Source organism: Hypanus sabinus, chromosome 11, assembly GCF_030144855.1.
Source record: "Hypanus sabinus isolate sHypSab1 chromosome 11, sHypSab1.hap1, whole genome shotgun sequence".
NCBI lineage: Eukaryota > Metazoa > Chordata > Chondrichthyes > Myliobatiformes > Dasyatidae > Hypanus > Hypanus sabinus.
In genome coordinates this window covers 19,893,474-19,913,320 of record NC_082716.1, presented here as the reverse complement: position 1 = coordinate 19,913,320, position 19,847 = coordinate 19,893,474, and the positions used below count along the sequence as shown (strand labels likewise).

Below are 19,847 nucleotides of genomic sequence, written 5' to 3'. Positions count from 1 at the left end.
AAATTTGCAAGTGCCTTTGTTGACTTACCAAATCTCCTCAAACTCCTAATGAAGAAAAACGACTGCTGTGCCTCCTTTGCAGCTGCATCGCTGTGTTGGGCCCAGGATAGATTCTCAAAGACGTTGACACCCAGGAACTCCAAATTGCTCACACTTTCCACTCCTGATCCCCCTATGAGGACTGGTGTGTGATCCCTAGTCAAAATAAATAGTAATGCACTTAAAATTGAATCATCATCTATTTACTTACCTTTTCATTTTGTATATTTTTCCCTTAGGCTTACAAAGGAGAAAAGGAAGATCAGAATTTACATTCCATTTTATTTTGCTAAGAAGAAAAGCTACAGTGGTGTAAATCTTGCCCAGTACAGGAGGCAATTTTGGCCACATTAAAAGATAGACTTTCTCCACTGGAAAGCAAAGCTAATTACACAGCTTTGTATCTTAAACATGACGTCAAATGGAATTCAAGCAATACTACTCTTTTTGCTGATAAATGGTGGGTCTGCAGGTGAGTTCCTTTGAATAAGGTTCAAATCCTAAGCAAGTCTTTATTTATGCTGTTCATGGCTCATTGCAGACTGACATAGAATGTTTCAGTTATGAGGAAAGATTGGAAAAGCTATTTTGGACATGATTGAGATATATAACATTATGAAGAGTTTAGACATGACAGACTGCAGGAAACATTTCTCCTAATCAGTGATGAATAAAACTAGATGATATAGATTTGGGTTAAGAGTTTTAGAGGGCACCTGGGAGGGACTTTGAGTGTGGTGAGTACCTGCTGTACACTGGCTAAGAGGCTGTGGAAGCACAGTTGCTAAGAACATCTAAATGTTTAGGTGAGCACGTGAATAGACTGAGTGTAGAAAGCTAAGGTGCAAGTGCTGAAAGATGCTGATATTCAGTGTGTACATAGTGAACTGAATATTCTTTTTCTGTAGCCTGCAGAATCCTATTTTTACTTGTCCTTCTTTATCAAAATACTGGCTTTAAAATCCAAGCTTCCTGCCACAAGTAAACTCTTTGCCAATAGAAGCATGTACATTTCCAGCGCAGAAGGAGGTAATTTAGCCTTTGGTGTGTATGTTAGGATGTTTATAAAAGAGGTAATAATTCCTGCTATTGCAATCTTTCCATAGTTTTGTATCTTCTTCTTTAAATATTTATCACTTGTGTCTTTAAGCTGATTTAATTCACTTGGCTAAGCACAGTTCTAAACCTGCCTTTGTATATTATTAGACCAAAAGATCCAGGTATGGCTTCAAGATTCAAATGTTCATTTAGTAGTTTATTCGTGGTGGATTAAAATGGAGGGGGGAGTACTAAGCTAATAAAAAGGGAATGGCTAAAGAGTGAAGAATAAAAATGAATGTGTTTCGGGGGAAAAAGGCACACATTTTTTTTTTATGGTTGTTGCTGAATAAAATTGACTAAGTAATCGAAGGAATAGAAAGGAACTTGATGGGAAAAGAATAAAGAACCAAGGTGGATTTTTTTTTTTAAAAGTATTGAACTGTTAAAGGTGTGAAATGGATAAGTGTGTTTAGAAGCACATGTTTCTGAAAATTGGATTTTGCCATTTGATTAAAAAAAATCTTGGGTTTTGTTAACATTTTTAAAAGCTTGAAATCCAAATTACAGAAGGACATCTACAACCGATAGCTGGTATTTTTTATTTTACTTTACCAAAAAAAAGGTATTATTGTTTACTGGCACACCATAAACATAAGAGATCATATGGGTGCTGAAAATCTGGAGCAACACACAAAAAGTGCTGGAGGAATTCAGCAAGTCTGGCAGCATCTATGGAAGGGAATAAACCAGTTGATGCTTTGGGCTGATGAATGATCTTGGCCCGAAACATCGACTGTTTGTTTCCCTCTGTAGATGCTATCTGATTTGCTGAGTTCCTCCAGATTTTGTGTATTACTTATATTCACTGGAAACTTTTGTGATCTCACCCAACAGTTTTCTCACCATAACCTCTTGTTTGTGACTTCAATTTTTCCTAATTGCCAAAGTTATCCAGTACGTAGTTCCATAATTTTATTATGGATGGCTGCCTTACTTAGATCCTCACTGGATTTGGTTATTTTTGTGTATGAATTGAGGCATTCGTTTTGTATAGCAAGTTAATAGAGCTTGCTTAAGTGCTGACTTTTATTTATTTTAATAATTCCTCCTACCCACTTCTTTCCGTTCTAGGCACAAGGCGTTTTGGTACTGTTCTGGCAGTGGTGCCAAGATAATCAAGCATATGCTAGCAAAGGCTTGGATTTGAGTTCTGATGACCTACAGTGTAGCTTGAAGCACATTGATATGGTTTGCTGATATTTCTTTGCTCATTGTGCTATCTGTGTGGTTAACTAAACTTTTTTTTCCCAGCATGATTTGTGGTGGAACAAGATTTCTATTTGTGTGGTCTGATGTTGAATTCATTTAAAAAATCATACCAGAGCAGTAACCTTTACTTTTTTAAAAAAAAGTTTAAATATCCAAATCACAAGTTTAAGCTTGAATTGGGAAAATTATAGGTCAATGTACTTTCACCTTTTGATGGTGGACTTTGACTTAGTGTGATAATAAGGGCATGTGGTTGCATTGAAAATAAGTTAGATCATTTGTAAGGAAGTCAGTAAAAAGCGGATTGAAATTCTCTCGAAGTGACTAAAGGATTTTAACAGTAAAAGTTTAAGATACTGTAGAGGTGGCAAATGAGTACCAAAAAACTGTAATTCTGTATCTATTTATTGATGTTTACTGACTGGACTTTAGAAGAATAAGGGGCATTTCATTGAAACCAATCAAAAATTAGGAGGCCTAAATAGAGTAGACATGCCGAGGATATTTCCAGTAGTGGATCCGTCTAGGACCTGAGGGCACAGCTTCAGAACACAAGGACATCCCTTTGGAACAGAGCTGAGGAGGAATTTCTTTGGTCAAAAGTTGGAAAATTAGTGGAATTTATTGCCACAGAGGCCTGTGCAGGTCAAATTTTGGGTATATTTAAAGTGGATTTTAATGGGTTCTTGATTAGTAAGGGCATCAAAGCTTATGGGGAAAAGGCAAGGGAATAGGGTTGAGCAGGGAAGTAATCAGCCTTGATGGAATATTCGAGCAGACTTGAGGGGCTGAATGGGCAAGTTCTGCTCCTTTCTCTTTCCGAAACTCACGTCAAGGTGGGATGTGACTTCAATGATGAGGAACGTGGTCTCAGCCCAAGCAACCCGGGATGGATGAAATTTCTGTCGAGGTGGCAGAGCTTCTTGAAGAGCGGAGAATGAAATTAAAGCTTGGTTATTCTAGATTTGAACAGGATGTGAATGTAGGTGATGTAATTGGTAAGTTGGCGGATGTCACAAAATTTCACGATGGTGTTGAAAGTGAGGGTGGGTAGACTTTTGTTACAGAAAATTAATGAGTTTGTAAAATAGACAGCAATAGGAGATGAAATTTAACCCTGAATTAGGAATTAGGACATTTCCATCTTGTCCAAATGACTTGTCTATCTTCAGACCTTTCAGCTTCCCAAGCACCATATTAACAAGAGTAAATACACTCCCTTCTGCACCTGAAACTCTTGAATTTCTGGCGTAACACAAGTTTCTTCCACGGTGAAGACTAATACAAAATATATCTGTCTTATCTGCCATTTCTTTACCCCCAATTACTAATTCTCCAGGATCATTTTCCAGTGGTCTGATATCCACTCTCGCCTCTCTTTTACTCTTTGTATATCTGAGAAAAAATCTTTTAGAAACATAGAAAACCTACAGCACTATACAGGCCCTTCAGCCCACAATGCTATGCCAAACATGTACTTACTTTAGAAATTACCTAGGGTTACCCATAGCCCTCTATGTTTCTAAGCTCCATGTACCTATCCAGGAGTCTCTCAAAAGACCCTATTGTTTCTGCCTTCACCATAGTCGCCAGTAGCCCATTCCACGCACTCACCATTCTCTGTGTAAAAAAAAACTTGACCTGACCTGCCCCCTGTACCTACTTCCAAGCACCTTAAAACTGTGCCCTCTCGTGTTCGCCATTTCAGCCCTGGGAAAAAGCCCCTGAATATCCACATGATCAATGCCTCTCATCATCTTATACACCTCTATCAGGTTACCTCTCATCCTCTGTCGCTCCAAGGAGAAAAGGCCAAGTTCACTCAACCTATTCTTGTAAGGCATGCTCCCCAATCCAGGCAACATCCTTGTAAATCTCCTCTGCACCCTTTCTATAGTTCCCACATCCTTCCTATAGTGAGGTGACCAGGACTGAGCACATTACACCAAATGGGGTCTGACCAGGGTCCTGTATAGCTATAACATTACCTCTCAGCTCTTGAACTCAATCCCATGGTTGATGAAGGCCAATACACCGTACCCGTACATCTTCTTAACCACACAGTTAACCTGCGCAGCAGCTTTGAGTGTCCCATGGACTCGGACCCCAAGATCCCTCTGATCCTCCACACTGCCAAAAGTCTTACTATTAAGACTATATTCTGCCATCATATTTGACCGACCAAAATGAACCACGTCACACTTATCTGGGCTGAACTCTATCTGCCACTTCTCAGCCCAGTTTTGCATCCTATCGATGTCCCGCTATAACCTCTGAAAGCCCTCCACACTGTCCACATCCCCAATCTTTGTGTCATCAGCAAATTTACTAAACCATCCCTCCACTTCCTCATCCAGATCATTTATAAAAATCACGAAGAGAAGGGGTCCCAGAACAGATCCCTGAGGCACACCACTGGTCACCGTCCTCCATGCAGAATATGAGCTGTCTACAGCCATTCTTTGCCTTCTGTGGGCAAGCCAATTCTGGATCTACATAGCAAGGTCCACATGGATCCCATGCCTCCTTATTTTCTCAATAACCCTTGCAGAGGGTACCTTATCAAATGCCTTGCTGAAATCCATATACACTACTTTTGTTGTCCTGTTTTATTGGCTCTCTTACTTTCATAATTCATCTTTTTTCTTCTTATAGCTCTATTCATTACCTTCTATTGGTTTTTAAAAGCTTTCAGATCTGCTAACTTCCCACTGATTGTTGCTGTACTATATGCCCTCTCTTTTGCTGTTATGCTGACTTTGACTTCCCTTGTTAGCCACAGTTGCCTTATCCTCCCTTTTAAAATACTTCAAGTATTATAAGTAGTTGTAGTGAGTTAAGAAAACATATGGGATGCTTGCCATCATTAGCCAAGGCATAGGTTAAAAGGAAGTAAGTTCATGGAATAAGTTTATAAATATTAGCAAGGCCACAACTGGAGCAGAGAAAGTGAAAGAAGATTTTGGAGAGGTTAGCTGAATCTTACTGCCTCTGACAATAATATATCTCAGAGGGGCCAGGTAACTGAGGTATAGGAAAGAACTGTATGGTAATTTCAGATATGATACTCTAAATGATTTTTTTAAAAAACATTGTTGGAGATGTTGTGACTCTGGTGGCTTTCAAAACAATTTGCATTGTTGATGGAGCCATTGAATATGTCAACTAGCATGAGATCCAGGAGAGTCTAAGAACTGTAAAAATGAAATTCCATTTACCAAATTTGAAATTATTTGTGTTTTGTAATATAGCACGGGTATCCATGGCACTTTCTGATGTTCTCTATAGTAATATATTCTTTTGTTAACTGTTGGTTAATTGCAGTGTGCAGGTCAGGCCTTTTGCAATTGGGAACTGAAGACCTGAAGGTCAGATAATCTCCCAGCACAGACCTGTTCACTTGAATGGGATTGCTAACTTTCATTAGAAAGATATTTTTTCTTCTTTGTTCTACTTCTTACTGTTTGCTTAATTTTTGTTAGACGTTATAGAGTGGGATTAGGTGTAGTGTCATTCACAAATATCTCCACTTTGTGAGGCAAACATGGCAATTTAACATTATTCTTGTGACAATGTAGAGAGCTGGGTCAATATTAATGACTCCCCAGGGATATATGTACTATTGTGTCACCATCTTCATTCTGCACAAAAAGCCAATGGAACCTGAGAATCCCAGTGATGAAATGTTGACTGAAATTTGTTTCTGTGATCATGATGGCCCAATGCTATTGACTGGAATCAGCAGAACAGCTCTTACAATTTTGGCATAGCTCCCCAGATGTAGTTGAGGATGTTACAGTGTTGATTAGACATGGTGTGCCTTTGCTATGGCCGAATCTGGTGCTCGGTTTAATGGCAGTTGAACAGCAGGCACGTTCCTGAGAATCTGTAGTTGTATTTAGGCAAGGCCAGATATTCATGGCCCATTTCCTTCCTTAAAGGTTGTTAGTAAAGAAGGATGTTAAAGGATGAACAGCTTTCTGTGATGAATTTATTGCATATTTAGCTGTTATTTTTGCTCTCTTTAGAATTTGTTTACCCAGCTTTGATCTCCTCTGTCAGGTTGTTATTTGAACCAACTTACTGAGCACTGAGAGTACTGAAATAGACCAGAATATCTTTGGACTTGAATGGCTAGCATTTAGAGAGGATTCTGCATATACCTTGTTCTCATATGACCCTTGTAGGAAAATTTAAGTTGTTGGTTATGAACAGAATTAAACATAATCTGAGGTGTGTTCCAACTAAGTATCTCATCCAAGTTACTGTTGCCATGAGACCATAAGACATAGGTGTGGGATTAGGTCATTTGGCCCATTGAATCTCCTCTGCCATTCACTCATGGGTGACTTATTTCCCCTCTCAACCCCATTCTCCCTGTAACTTTTGCCACCCTTACTAATCAAGAACTTATCAACCTCCACTTTAAATATACCAAGTTACTTGGCCTCTGTGTCATTCAATTCCACAGATTCATCACCTTCTGGCTATATAAAAAAAAATTCCTCCTCATCTCTGTTGTAAAGGAACCTCCTTCTATTCTGATTCTGTGTCCTCTGGTCTTGGACACTCCCACTATTGGAAACATCCTCCACGTGCACTCCAGGCCTTTTCAATATTCAGTAGGTTTCAGTGAGATCCCCCGCTCATTCTTCCAAATTCTAGCAAATAGAGGCTCAGAGCCAACAAACACTCCTCACATGTTAACCCTTTCATTCCTAGGATCATTCTTCTGAACCTCCTCTGAACCCCCTCCAATGCCATCACATCCTTCCTCAGACGTGGGGCCCAGAGTGGCTCACAATACTCCAAATGTGGTTTGACCGATGCCTTAGAAAGCCTCAGCATTACACCCTTGCCTTTGTATTCTAGTTATCTCAAAATTAATGTTACCATTTGTAGTTGCCTTCCTTACTACCCTGCAAGTTAACCTTTAGGGAATCCTGCATTAGAACTCCCAACATTCCTTTGCACTTCCAATTTCTGAATTTGCGCACTGTTCTGACCATACACTTGCCTGCACTCTATTCCATTTGCCACTTCTTTGCCCATTCTCTGAATCTGTCCATCCTTCAGTAGACTCTCTGCTACCTGTCTTTAAGCCTATCTTTGTATCATCTGCAAACATGGCCATTAAACCATTAATTTGGTCATCCAGATCATTATCATATAACATGAAGAGTAGTGCACCCACCACTGACCACTGCAGAACACACTAGTCACCACAGCCAACCAGAAAAGGTCCCATTTATTCCCATATTTTGCCTTCTGCCATTAAGCTAATTTTTTATCCACACTAGTAAATTTTTGCTGTAGCACCACAGGCTCCTATCTTGTTTAACTTCCAAATCTGTTACCTGGCAACCACTTAGAACAAACTTTTTACATGTGACAACTGAAAAAGCAGTGTTCCTTGGTGGGCTGTTCACTCAAAATATCCTGGTTTATTTGTCAATTTGAATGTGCATTGTTCTGTGTATTGTTTTTCATGCAGCTTGTATCATGGTGTTGCAATACTGTTAGCCTTATTAAAATGTTTTTCACTTCTAAATAACCAGTACAGAAGAGCTTGTTCTTGCCTTTTAATCACTCCTTTGATAGGTTAAAAATTACAGTGCAGAAAGAAGCACTAACTCTGGCTCCTTATCCAATTACTTATAAATGATGTAGATATGCTTCAGTAATTACTTGTGGAAAGCTTTTCATGTTCCAACAGCCACTGATTGCAAACACTGTTTATGATATCTCTTCTTTCTTCTCTTCATGGTAATCCTAGATCAGTGTGCTTTGTTAGGAGTTTTCAACCAGTAGAAACATGTTTTAACCATTTGCACTCTCAAGATCTTCCATAATCTTATTTATAGATTTGCTCATTTTTCCCCAGTGAAATTTCCTAACAGGCACCTGTGAATTTTAAACCTTTCTTCATAACTTTAATTTATTTATGATATGCTAATTATGTATATTCCTTTACTGTAGCTTAATAGCCATATGTTTGGGTGCTTAGAATTGCAAATTATGTTCCAACCATGTCCTAACCAGCAGCTAGTTGGGTTGAGTTGTTCTCCGATCTTGGCAATCCATTTGCCAATGTTTTGTCACCATAGAGGTTCATTATCAGTACGCTGTTCACTTGTGGTGTGTACTCCAAATGCTTGGCTTGTATGTATTTATCAATCAGTTGATTGGTTGTCATTACAGAAACTCATTTGTGAAGTAGGAAGCTACATATTTTCTGAGATTTCTAACCAGTTTCTTTTTTATATACATTTATCTTGCTTTTGTTTTATAAACAGGCATGGCAGGGCAGTCAAACTGGGAGATGGAACATGGGAGTTTATGGAAACCATTGGGACATTGAAGTACGTCAGGGAAGAGAAACTTGGCCTGGATCCAGCCACAGCCTTTAGAGTTACTCAGTTAAGAGGGACAGGAGAGTGTGATTTTGAGTGAGTCAGTAATAGAATCCAGAAATTGGCATTGGTTGCCATAATCCAAATTCAATAGATTTGAGAATGTTACCACAAACTGAAAAATAGAAAACACAGCCCAACTGTTTAAGAATGTTTAGAGAGAGAGAGAAAAACAGTGAGAATACTCTCCTTGGCTGCACTGTCAAAACAAGGGATTAAAATAAGAGGTTGGCCAATCATTTGGAAATGAGAAGAAAAATTTATGCACTTCAGAATTCTCCACCTAAGAGATGCTGTACGGTTTCAGTCACTGAACATATCTTGGAGTGAGGTTGATAGATTTCAATATTAAAGAAATCAAGAATATAGGGTTAAGGAAGAAAATAGTGCTGAGATAAAAGATTGGTTGTGAACTTACTGAATGGCACAAAAGGCCAAATGACTATTGCTTTCATTTATATTCTTGTGTTCTTTCATGTTGGATTCCTCTTTCTTCATCCCATTTGGCTCTTTCCAGTCTCTTTCGCCTGTATGCCCAAGAGCCAGTTCTATGCATCTGTAACCTTGGCTATCTTTATTCTCTGTTTAAAAACTTGATTATCACATTTCTTCGCAGGATGAATTACAACACATTTCTGTCATGGAATTGCTTTGGCTGTCCAATTTGTCACTAACAAACTTATCCTGTGGAAGTCTGCATTTTACTTTGTTGACTTTCTCTTTACTTCACTTCAGGGTATTGACATTTTTGCAGCCTTGTTGCATGGATTCATACTGCGAAGCAATTTTTCTTGGATCTCCACTGCTTCTGGCTTTCCAACATTTACAAACTATTGTGTTCTGTCCTTTTTTTATATCGGACAAAAACAATCTCAATGAACATTGATCCTGTTATGACCACATCTCAAAAATGGAAAAAAATTGCCAACTCAAATTTCCACAATTGGTTCACTTCCAGTCTTTAAGTCTTTGCTATTTAAAACTATCTATTTACTTTGATCATATTATCACTTAAATCAATAAACTTGTATGATGGGATAGACAATCTCAACTTTGTGCAACATTTGTCATTACCGAATAATTTTATAAACATCAAAAATACTGTAAAAACTTTATTACTTTGGGATGATTCTGCTTGTATAGGCTATCACTATTTTTGTGATTTATTTGAGACTTGGTTTTTTTTTCATGCTGCACATAATTTTGGTCTAAATTTTGCACCATAACTAATAATTTTGAAGCTATCTGAACTAAATATTAGCATAGATTTTTGGCGTTCATGCATAGACAACAAAATGTAAAAGTGGAGAAGTTACTGTTGGATTTGTGATGCAAATTTGGTCTTCAGACACTTGGCATAAAAATGTATGAAATCTGTGATGAAATTAGATACCTAACAAACAAATAAACAAAAAGTTGTAACTTGTTCATTCAAATGACTACAAAATCTGGGTTGATATATTTATTAATGTTTCTCTGTCTGATTCTGTAATGTACTCTCAGGGTGTATCAGAGCTCACTTTGCATACGAGTTTTTCCACATCAAAAATCCTGAATCTTCTGCCAACAATGACATGAAGCAAATTTGCTTGTTTCCTACTTCTTTTTTCAGTGTTCCTTCTTTTGTTTCACAGTCAATAGGAAGTGTCCAGATATGATGCCTCTCCCAACTTTCCTTGGGCACTTTTCATCCTGCCTTTCAGGTCATCCCAAACAATTTCTTTAACAATACTTTTATTATTTCCTTTCATTTTTATGTTAGCTTGGCTTGTTTCTCTTCAAGATGGATTTGTTAGACCTATTTAAATGCAAACTGTCTGAAAGGACTAACCATATGGAACCAGTTCACTTGTTAAAAACTGTATCAACTCCACAAAAAGTGGATATAATTAATATAGGGACAATATGTGAAAACTCAGTTTTTCTTTTGGGAGGTGCAGTTGTAGCTCTGTCTTTTGTAGCTAAGAACAGTGCTAGAATAGTCCCTTCAGTCCACTTTTTTTGCAGAGCATTTTGCCAATATAACTCATCTCATTTGTGTACATATGGTTTTTTTCCTTTAGTTTCTGTCTGTTCATGTGTTTGTCTAAATACCTACTATATATTTCTATCTAGTCTTTTCTACCACCTCCTCTGGCAGTGTATTCCAGCACCTACTTCCAGTACTCGATTTATTAAAAAAATTATTTTGTAAATCTCTTTTAAGCTTTTCCCATCTTGTGTTAAACTTGATCTGTACCTAATACTCCAAATGTGGCCTAACCAAATTTTTATACAACTGCAACATGACTTTCCAACTTTTATACTCAATAACTTGAGTGATGAAGGCAAACATTCCTCATGTCTTTTTTTAATCATCCTATCCACTTGTATTGCCACTTACATGGATATATAGATATGCATCCTAAGATCCCTCCGAACATCAGTGTCCCTAAGGGTCCTGCCATATACTGTATACTTTTGCGCTTGACCTCACTAAATGTAACTACACACTTTTCCAGCTAAACTCCATCTATTTCTCAGCCCAGATTTTCAATTAAACCAACAAAAGTTGTTGGTGTAGGATTATGCATACACCCAAGCTAACAATTTATCAATAGATTTATTTAGTTATCAGAAAGAAGTGAGCAAACTTTAAATTTTGATGGAATGCTCAAGGTTATCTTGAAAAACCTACCATGATAAATGAATATAGAGTCTGATCACATGCCTAAAAATTGGATCATTTCCAAGGTTGTTATCAAATTGTTCAGAGCTGAAAACATTATTCATTAAAGTGGAAAAACTGCTTGCTCTCTTTATTTTAAAGTGACATTGATGCTTTGTTATAAAGACAAAAGATTTTGCAATGAAGCAACAAATTGTCCTGATGAAGGGCTAGGTCTAAAATGTCAACTGTTTATTCCTCATGAAGCAAATTTACTTGTTTCCTACCTCTTTTCTCAGTGTTCTTTCTTTTGTTTCATAGTCAGATGCAGAGCATTTGTTTCAATTTGCAGGGAAGTCTAGTGCTGGCCATCGAGAACACCTGATTATGGATGCTCTAACATACCCATAATAAACTCAATAGTCACATACATGTATCAGTATCTGCCTATGTCAGAACTAATTTGGTCTCGGTCTCCATGTTTAGTAGATGCTGCTTCTTATCAGTCTTGTGTGCTTTTGATGCCTCACATTTCACAGCACAATGGAGGTATGTTGAGTGATTATGAACAAAATTGACTTATTGGCATCTTTAAAGACAATCCCTTCATTACCCTGCGATGGCCAGAATCATGTTATAAATTTGGAATTACCAGTAACAGATCAAACAAAATACTTGGGAGGAATTATTTCTTTGCACTGAGTTGGAAAAATGTGGGACTTTGCCCTGAAGCATGCTAATGGTAGATATCAAAGGCAACTCTGATTCTGGAAATCCAAAACAAACAGAAAATGCTGAAAGCACTCAGCAGGTCATGCAGAATCAGAGAGGAGAAAAACTCTCACGTCAAGAAAGCCATCACCAGAACCGGAAAGATGAGAAAACAAGGATGTTACAAAGGGAGGAGGGGTGGAGAGAACAGAGGAAATGTCTGTGGTGGTGTGCACATTAAAGTTTTTCAGATAATCATTACTTTCAACTGTTGGAGACACGTAAACAGAAACTATCTAAAAGACTGTTAATACTATAGACAGTGTTTCAGATTGTTGTAGATGCAAGGAAGAATCAAGTTTTTATTTCTAATGAGCATCTTTGCACACATGAATTGGTAAATTAGTTTATTAACATAGAACACTACAGCACAGTACAGGTCCTTCAGCCCTCCATATTGTTCTGACCCATATAATCCTTTAAAAAGGTACTAAACCCACATTACCCCATAACCCTCCATTTTTCTTTCATCCATGTGCCTGTCCAAGAGGCTCTTAAATGCCTCTAATGTTTTGGCCTCCACCACCATCCCTGGTAAGTCATTCCAGGCACTCACAACCCTCTGTGTAAAAAAACTTACCCCTGATGTCTCCCCTAAACTTTCCTCCCTTAATTTTGTATTATTATTTTCCCTTATTATTGTCACATAGTCTGTAGTATGGTGAAACGCTCATCTTGCATACTATTCATACAGATCAATTCATTCCAGCAGTACATTAAGGTTGAACAAGGTAAAACAATTAACATAGTAGGGAACCATTCAAGCTGGCAGCAGAGTAAGAGATAGCAGAGTGGTAGGGCTTTGGCTCAAAGGGCTTAGGCGGTAATGAGGTGAGGTAGGTTTACCTGTGTTAATTGTGGAAAGGAAGTAGTTTGTGTGTGAGGCTGGTTTTCTGTGCTCGGTGTCAGGATGTGGGAGGTCCTGGAGTCTCCCAGCCTCCTGAATGGCTATATCTGCACCCAGTGTGTCGAGCTGCAGCTCCTAAGGGACTGAGTTAGGGAACTAGAGATGCAGCTTGATGACCTTCGTCTAGTCAGGGAGAGCAAGGAGGTGATAGAAAGAAGTTATGGGTAGGTGGTCACACCGGGGCCACGGGAGACAGACAAGTGGGTAACAGTCAGGAGGGCAAAGGGGAAGAGTAAGGTACTAGAGAGTTCCCCTGTGGCTGTACCCCTTGACAATAAGTACTCGTGTTTGAGCACTGTTGGGGGGACAGCCTACCTGGGAGAAGCGACAGTGGTTGTGCCTCTGGTACAGAGTCTGGCCCTGTGGCTCAGAAGGGTATGGAAAAGAAGAGGAAGGCAGTAGTGATAGGGGACTCTATAGTCAGGGGGTCAAACAAGCGGTTCTGTGGACGCAGGAAAGAAACTCAGATGGTAGTTTTCCTCCCAGGTGCCAGGGTCCGGGATGTTTCAGATCATGTCCAAGATACCCTGCAGTGTACAGAAGAAGCCAGAGGTCATGGTACATATTAGTACCAATGACATAGGTTGGAAAAGGGAAGAGGTCCTGAAAAAAGACTTTAGGGAGTTAGGAAGGAAGTTGAGAAGCAGGACCGCAAAGGTAGTAATCACGGCCTGTGCCACGTGACAGTGAGTATAGGAATAGAATGAGATGGAGGATAAATGGGTGGATGAGGGATTGGAGCAGGGGGAAGGGATTTAGATTTCTGGATCATTGGGACCTTTTTTGGGGCAGGTGTGACCTGTACAAAAAGGACAGGTTGCACTTGAATCCCAGGGGGAACCAATATCCAGGTGGGGAGGTTTGCTAAGGCTACTGGGGAGTGTTTTAACTAGAATTATTGGGGGGTGGAAACTGAACTGAAGAGACTGGGGAAGAGGTGGTTGGCTCACAAATGGAGAAAGCTTGGAGACAATGTGTGAGGGAGAATAGGCAGGTGATAGAGAAGGGACGTGCTCAGATGGATGGTTTGAGATGAGTCTAACGTAAGGATTATTGTGAACAAAGCGGATGAGCTTAGAGCGTGGATCTGTACTTGGAGTTATGATGTGGTGGCTATTACAGAGACTTAGATGGCTCAGGGACAGGAATGGTTACTTCAAGTGCCGGGTTTTAGATGCTCAGAAAGGATAGGGAGGGAGGCAAAAAAGGTGGGAGCGCGGCACTGTTGATCAGAGATAGTCTCATGGCTGCAGAAAAGATAGAAGTCATGGAGGGATTGTCTATGGAGTCTCTGTGGGTGGAGGTTAGGAACAGGAAGGGGTCAATAACTTTACTGGGTGTTTTTTTAATAGACCACCCAATAGTAACAGGGATATCAAGGAGCATTTAGGGAAACAGATCCTGGAAATGTGTAATAATAACAGAGTTGTCGTGATGGGAGATTTTAATTTCCCAATTATCAATTGGCATCTTCCTAGAGTAAGGGGTTTAGATGGGGTGGAGTTTGTTAGGTGTGTTCAGGAAGGTTTCTTGACACAATATGTAGATACACCTACAAGAGAAGAGACTGTACTTGATTTGGTATTGAGAAATGAATCTGGTTAGGTGTCAGATCTCACAGTGGGAGAACATTTTGGAGATAGTGACCATAATTCTATCTCCTTTACAATAGCATTGGAGAGAGATAGGAACAGACAAGTTAGAAAGACGTTTAATTGGAGTAAGGGGAATTGGAGTAAGGCTATCAAGCAGGAAATTGGAAGCTTAAATTGGAAACAGATGTTCTTGGGAAAAGTACGGAAGAAATGTGGCAAATATTCAGGGGATATTTGTGTGGAGTTCTGCATAGGTATGTTCCAATGAGACAGAGAAGTTATGTTAGGGTACAGGAACCGTGGTGTACAAAGGCTGTAATAAATCTAGTCAAGAAGAAAAGAAAAGCTTACAAAAGGTTCACAGAGTTATATAATGTTAGAGATCTAGAAGATTATAAGCCTAACAGGAAGGAGCTTAAAAAGGAAATTAGGAGAGCCAGAAGGGGCCATGAGAAGGCCTTGGCAGGCAGGATTAAGGAAAACCCCAAGGTGTTCTACAAGTATGTGAAGAGCAAGAGGATAAGACGTGAAAGAATAGGACCTATTAAGTGTGACAGAGGAAAAGTGTGTATGGAATCGGAGGAAATAGCGGGGGTACTTATTGAATACTTGAGTATTCACTGTGGAAAAAGATCTAGGTGATTGTAGTGCAGATGCAGCAGACTGAAAAGCTTGGGCATGTAGATATTAAGAAAGAGAATGTGCTGGAGCTTTTGGAAAGCGTCAGGTTGGACCGGATGAGATGTACCCCAGGCTACTGTGGGAGGAGAGGGAGGAGATTGCTGACCCTCTGGCAATGATCATTGAATCATCAATGGGGACGGGGGAGGTTCTGGAGGATTGGAGGGTTGCGGATGTTGTTCCTTTATTCAACAAAGGCAGAAAAGATAGCCCAGGAAATTATAGACCAGTGAGTCTTAACTCAGTGGTTGGTAAATTGATGGAGAAGATCCTGAGAGGCAGGATTTATGAACATTTGGAGAGGTATAATATGATTAGGAATAGTCAGCATGGCTTTGTCAAGGGCAGGTCGTGCCTAAGGAGCCTGATTGAATTTTTTGAGGATATGACTAAACTCATTGATGAAGGAACAGCAGTAGATGTAGTGTATATGGATTTCAGCAAGGCATTTGATAAGGTACCTCATGCAAGGCTTATTGAGAAAGTAAAGAGGCAAGGGATCCAAGGGGACATTGCTTTGTGGATCCAGAACTGGCTTGCCCACAGAAGGCCAAGAGTGGTTGTAGATGGGTCATATTCTGCATGGAGGTCGGTGACCAGTGGTGTGCCTCAGGGATCTGTTCTTGGACGCTTACTCTTAGTGATTTTTATAAATGACCTGTATGAGGAAGTGGAGAGATGGGTGTGGAGGGCTGTCAGAGGTTACAGTGGGACATTGATAGGATGCAAAACTGGGCTGAGAAGTGGCAGATGGAGTTCAACCCAGATAAGTGTGAAGTGATTCATTTTGGTAGGTCAAATACAATGGCAGAAGATAGTATTAATGGTAAGACTCTTGGCAGTGTGGAGGATCAGAGAGATCTTGGGGTCCGAGTCCATCAGACACTCAAAGCTGCTGAGCAGGTTGATGCTGTGGTTAAGAAGACATACGATATATTGGCCTTCATTCATCATGGAATTGAATTAGGAGCCTAGAGGTAATATTGCAGCTATATAGGACCCTGGTCAGACCCCACTTGGAGTACTGTGCTCAGTTCTGGTCGCCTCACTACAGGAAGGATGTGGAAGCCATAGAAAGGGTGCAGAGGAGATTTACAAGGATGTTGCCTGGTTTGGGGAGCATGCTTTATGAAAACAGGTTGAGTGAACTCGGCCTTTTCTTCTTGAAGCGACGAAGGATGAGAGGTGACCTGATAGAGGTGCATAAGATGATGAGAGGCATTGATTGTGTGGATAGTCAGAGGCTTTCTCCCAGGGCTGAAATGGTTGCCACAAGAGGACACAGGTTTAAGGTGCTGGGGAGTAGGTACAGAGGAGATGTCAGGGGTAAGTTTTTTTACTTAGAGAATGGTGAGTGCGTGGAATGGGCTGCCAGTGGAGGCAGATACGATAAGGTCTTTTAAGAGACTTTTGGATAGGTACATGAAGCTTAGAAAATTAGAGGGCTATGGGGAAGTCTAGTAATTTCTAAGGTAGGGACACGTTTGGCACAACTTTGTGGGTGGAAGGGCCTGTATTGTGCTGTAGGTTTTCTATGTTTCTATGTAATCTTATAACTGTGGGACAGAGGCTGACCTTGAGTTTGGTGATACGTGGTTTGAGGCTTTTGTTTCTCTTTCCTGTTTGTGGTGGGTGGGGTCTTTGATTATGCTGGATGTGAGAAGCATAAACAAAGTCTGTGAGAGGAGGCTGGTTTCTGTGATGTTCTGAACTCTGTCCACATCTGTCTGCAATTTCTTGCCATCACAGGCAGAGCAGTTGCCATACCAAGCCATAATGCGGCCAGATAGGACATTTTCCAGGGTGCATTGATAAAAATTGGTTACGGTCCAAGGGGACTTGTCAATTATCTTTAGTATACTGAGATAGCTGAGGCACTGGTGGGCTTTGTAGGCCATGTTGTTAATGGTTTGCAAGGACAGGCTTACTGTTAGGAAGCTGTAACTCTCAACCCTCTTGACCTCAGCATTTTTGATGCATGTGCACTGTCCTCCTTCCTGAAGTCATTGACAACTGTTTTGCTTTGCTGACAGTGAGGAAAATGTTTTTGTCGTGACACCACATCTTCACGCTCTCTCTTTCCCTCCTGTACTCTGACTCATTGTTATTTGAGATGCTGCCCAAAACTTTGGTATCATCTGCACACTAGTAGATGAAGTTAGAGCAGATTGTGCCATGCAGTCATGAGTAATGGGGCATAGAATAGGAGGCTGAGGATGTGGCCTTGTGAAGTGCCAATGTTGAGAATAATCATAGCAGACTGTTCATTAGAAAGCTAAGGATCCAGTTGCAAAGGGTGGTGTTGAATCCATTGACTAGGAGCTTGGAAATGAGTTTGCTTGGAATTATAGTATTGAAGGTGGAACTGTGGAAAATGAACAATCTCTAATTTTGTTTCAGTCAGATCTTTTAGGATTAGACCCTATTCTAGTATTTCCCAACCGTTTTAGTCCAATGCACTCCTAAAGCACTTTCATACTTGCTAAGGTCTCCCTAAAGCACCTTCATATTTGCCAATACCCCTCTTAGGCACATTATACTTTCTGGCACCGCCATAGTGTAAAAACATGTCTACCATATGCTAACATGAGATAAATGATTCTGCTTTAAATTTTTATTTGTCTTTAAATCTAGTTTACCCAGTACCTGTGTGCTGTAGAGCAGCTTTGATATTAGTGTGATCCGTGAGCAAGAGTTGAAATATCTAGTTCAAGTTGAGTCTTCAAAAGCCTTAAGTCCCCACAAGTAACAATGTCCAAGCAGTTCCTGTTTTTTGTGAGTATGTGGTTCACTGCTCTGAAGCTTCTTTCAACAACAGCAGTTTGGCTCTTCTCCAAAGACCAGGAAACTTTTTATGACAGTTCAGCCACATACCACAAAAGTCAACATTTTTGAAAAGCACTTTTGCTGCAACATTCTGAACTTCAATAATTTCTTCTTGCAAGCTCTCTTCCTGTTCTTCAACCTTGCATAGAAATGGGTTAATTACCCAGTCTGGAATTTCCAGATCGTTCAAATCCATGAATTGATTCTGAAAATCCTTCAGTTACTGCAGGTGTAAGTAGTACTCTTGCAAATCACCATCTGTGAAAGACAGTAACTTATTTTCCATGCCGAGAAACTGTGAGAACATTCTTCTCCCAATGTTTTGCTTATATATTTACAATTTTCTTATAAAAGTGGACAATGCACTTTTAGCCTGGATTTAATTGAAATTCTCGCCCTGCATTTTCACATTAGAATGTTCATTTTGTCATACAGTTTGGCTAGTGATGGCACATCTCCACATTGAAGTTCAATCTTATTTCCAAAGCTCTTGTTGACTTTGAGCATAAATTCAACAAAAGTGTCAAAAAAATTACAGAAACATTTTATGCTGCCGCCCTTTTGACAGCCAACTCACTTCAGTGTGAAAAAGCAAACGTTCAAACTTCATCATTACCTTGGCATAACTGGAAAATTATTCTGCTATTTAATGGATGCTTTAATTTCATTGATAGCAGATATTACAAGAGTCATGCTTGAAAAAAGTCGCTGGCTGAGGTTTTTGGCTGTGAGATGTTTAGGATGAATTATACAATGGATTGCAAACAGATTTGGAATTTCTTTTCTCATAAGTGCCACTAAACCAGCATGGCAGTCTGTCATATATGGAACTCCATCTGTTGCAGAAGAAATCATGTACCTATTCGGACTACATTTATCCTCTATATAGACTTTGAGCTAGCCGTAGATTGATTCTCCATTGATACTTGATTTTAACTTTTTGCAAAAGAGAATCCCTCCATAAACGTTTCCATTTTTGATCGTCTTGCACAGTTGTATCCCAAATTATCTTTTTGCAACTCTGTGCATAGTTGATTCTTAATGTCTTCACTCATTTTATCAATACGACAAGCTACAGAGTTATTACTCAGAGGAATTGATTTTAAAATGGTGGTATCCATTTTGAGAACAGTGGTAACAGTGATACAGCAGGCATTATTAATAATACCAATCGTATGAGATTTTCCACACTTTGCCATCATTTTGGAAATGTTATAAGAAGCAATGAGGCCACCATCAAGGTCATTCTTAGCAAATGACTTGAATGTGCAATGCTTTTCAAATGCTTCTTTTATCTTCCTGGAACTGAGTCATACCTTAGTTGTCTTCTCAGGATGTCTTTTATGGAAGTGTTCCTGTAATCTTGATGGTTTCATGGCTTTATTAGACAGTATTACAAATAATAGATGGGGCATTGCTGATCTGACAGGAATGGAATAAAACCATACTCCCAGTATGTAACATTGTATTGATGTATTTCTGTAGTTTCTGTTTCATAGCAGGATTAGAATTCAAGGCTTCACTCCCTTCAGACTCATATTTATCCATCATTAATGGGTTAAATTAAAATTTTTAAATTAACAGAGACTGGGAATGCCAATCGGATGATGACGGCAGCAGCAAATTGACATGGTTGGTCAGGTCTCATGCCTTGAGTT

The 19,847-nt window shown here is 39.6% G+C and overlaps 1 protein-coding gene across 3 annotated transcripts in view; it reads left to right on the top strand.

The window, feature by feature from the left end:
* tgfbr3 (transforming growth factor, beta receptor III) overlaps positions 1–19,847 on the top strand; it is a 139,979-nt gene that overhangs the window by 11,683 nt on the left and 108,449 nt on the right. For all 3 annotated transcript variants that reach the window (XM_059983880.1, XM_059983883.1, XM_059983879.1), the window contains exon 2: positions 279–511. In XM_059983880.1, the coding sequence (XP_059839863.1) occupies positions 451–511 (61 nt within the window). In that variant the 5' untranslated portion in view covers positions 279–450. The remainder of the gene's footprint in view (positions 1–278; positions 512–19,847) is intronic.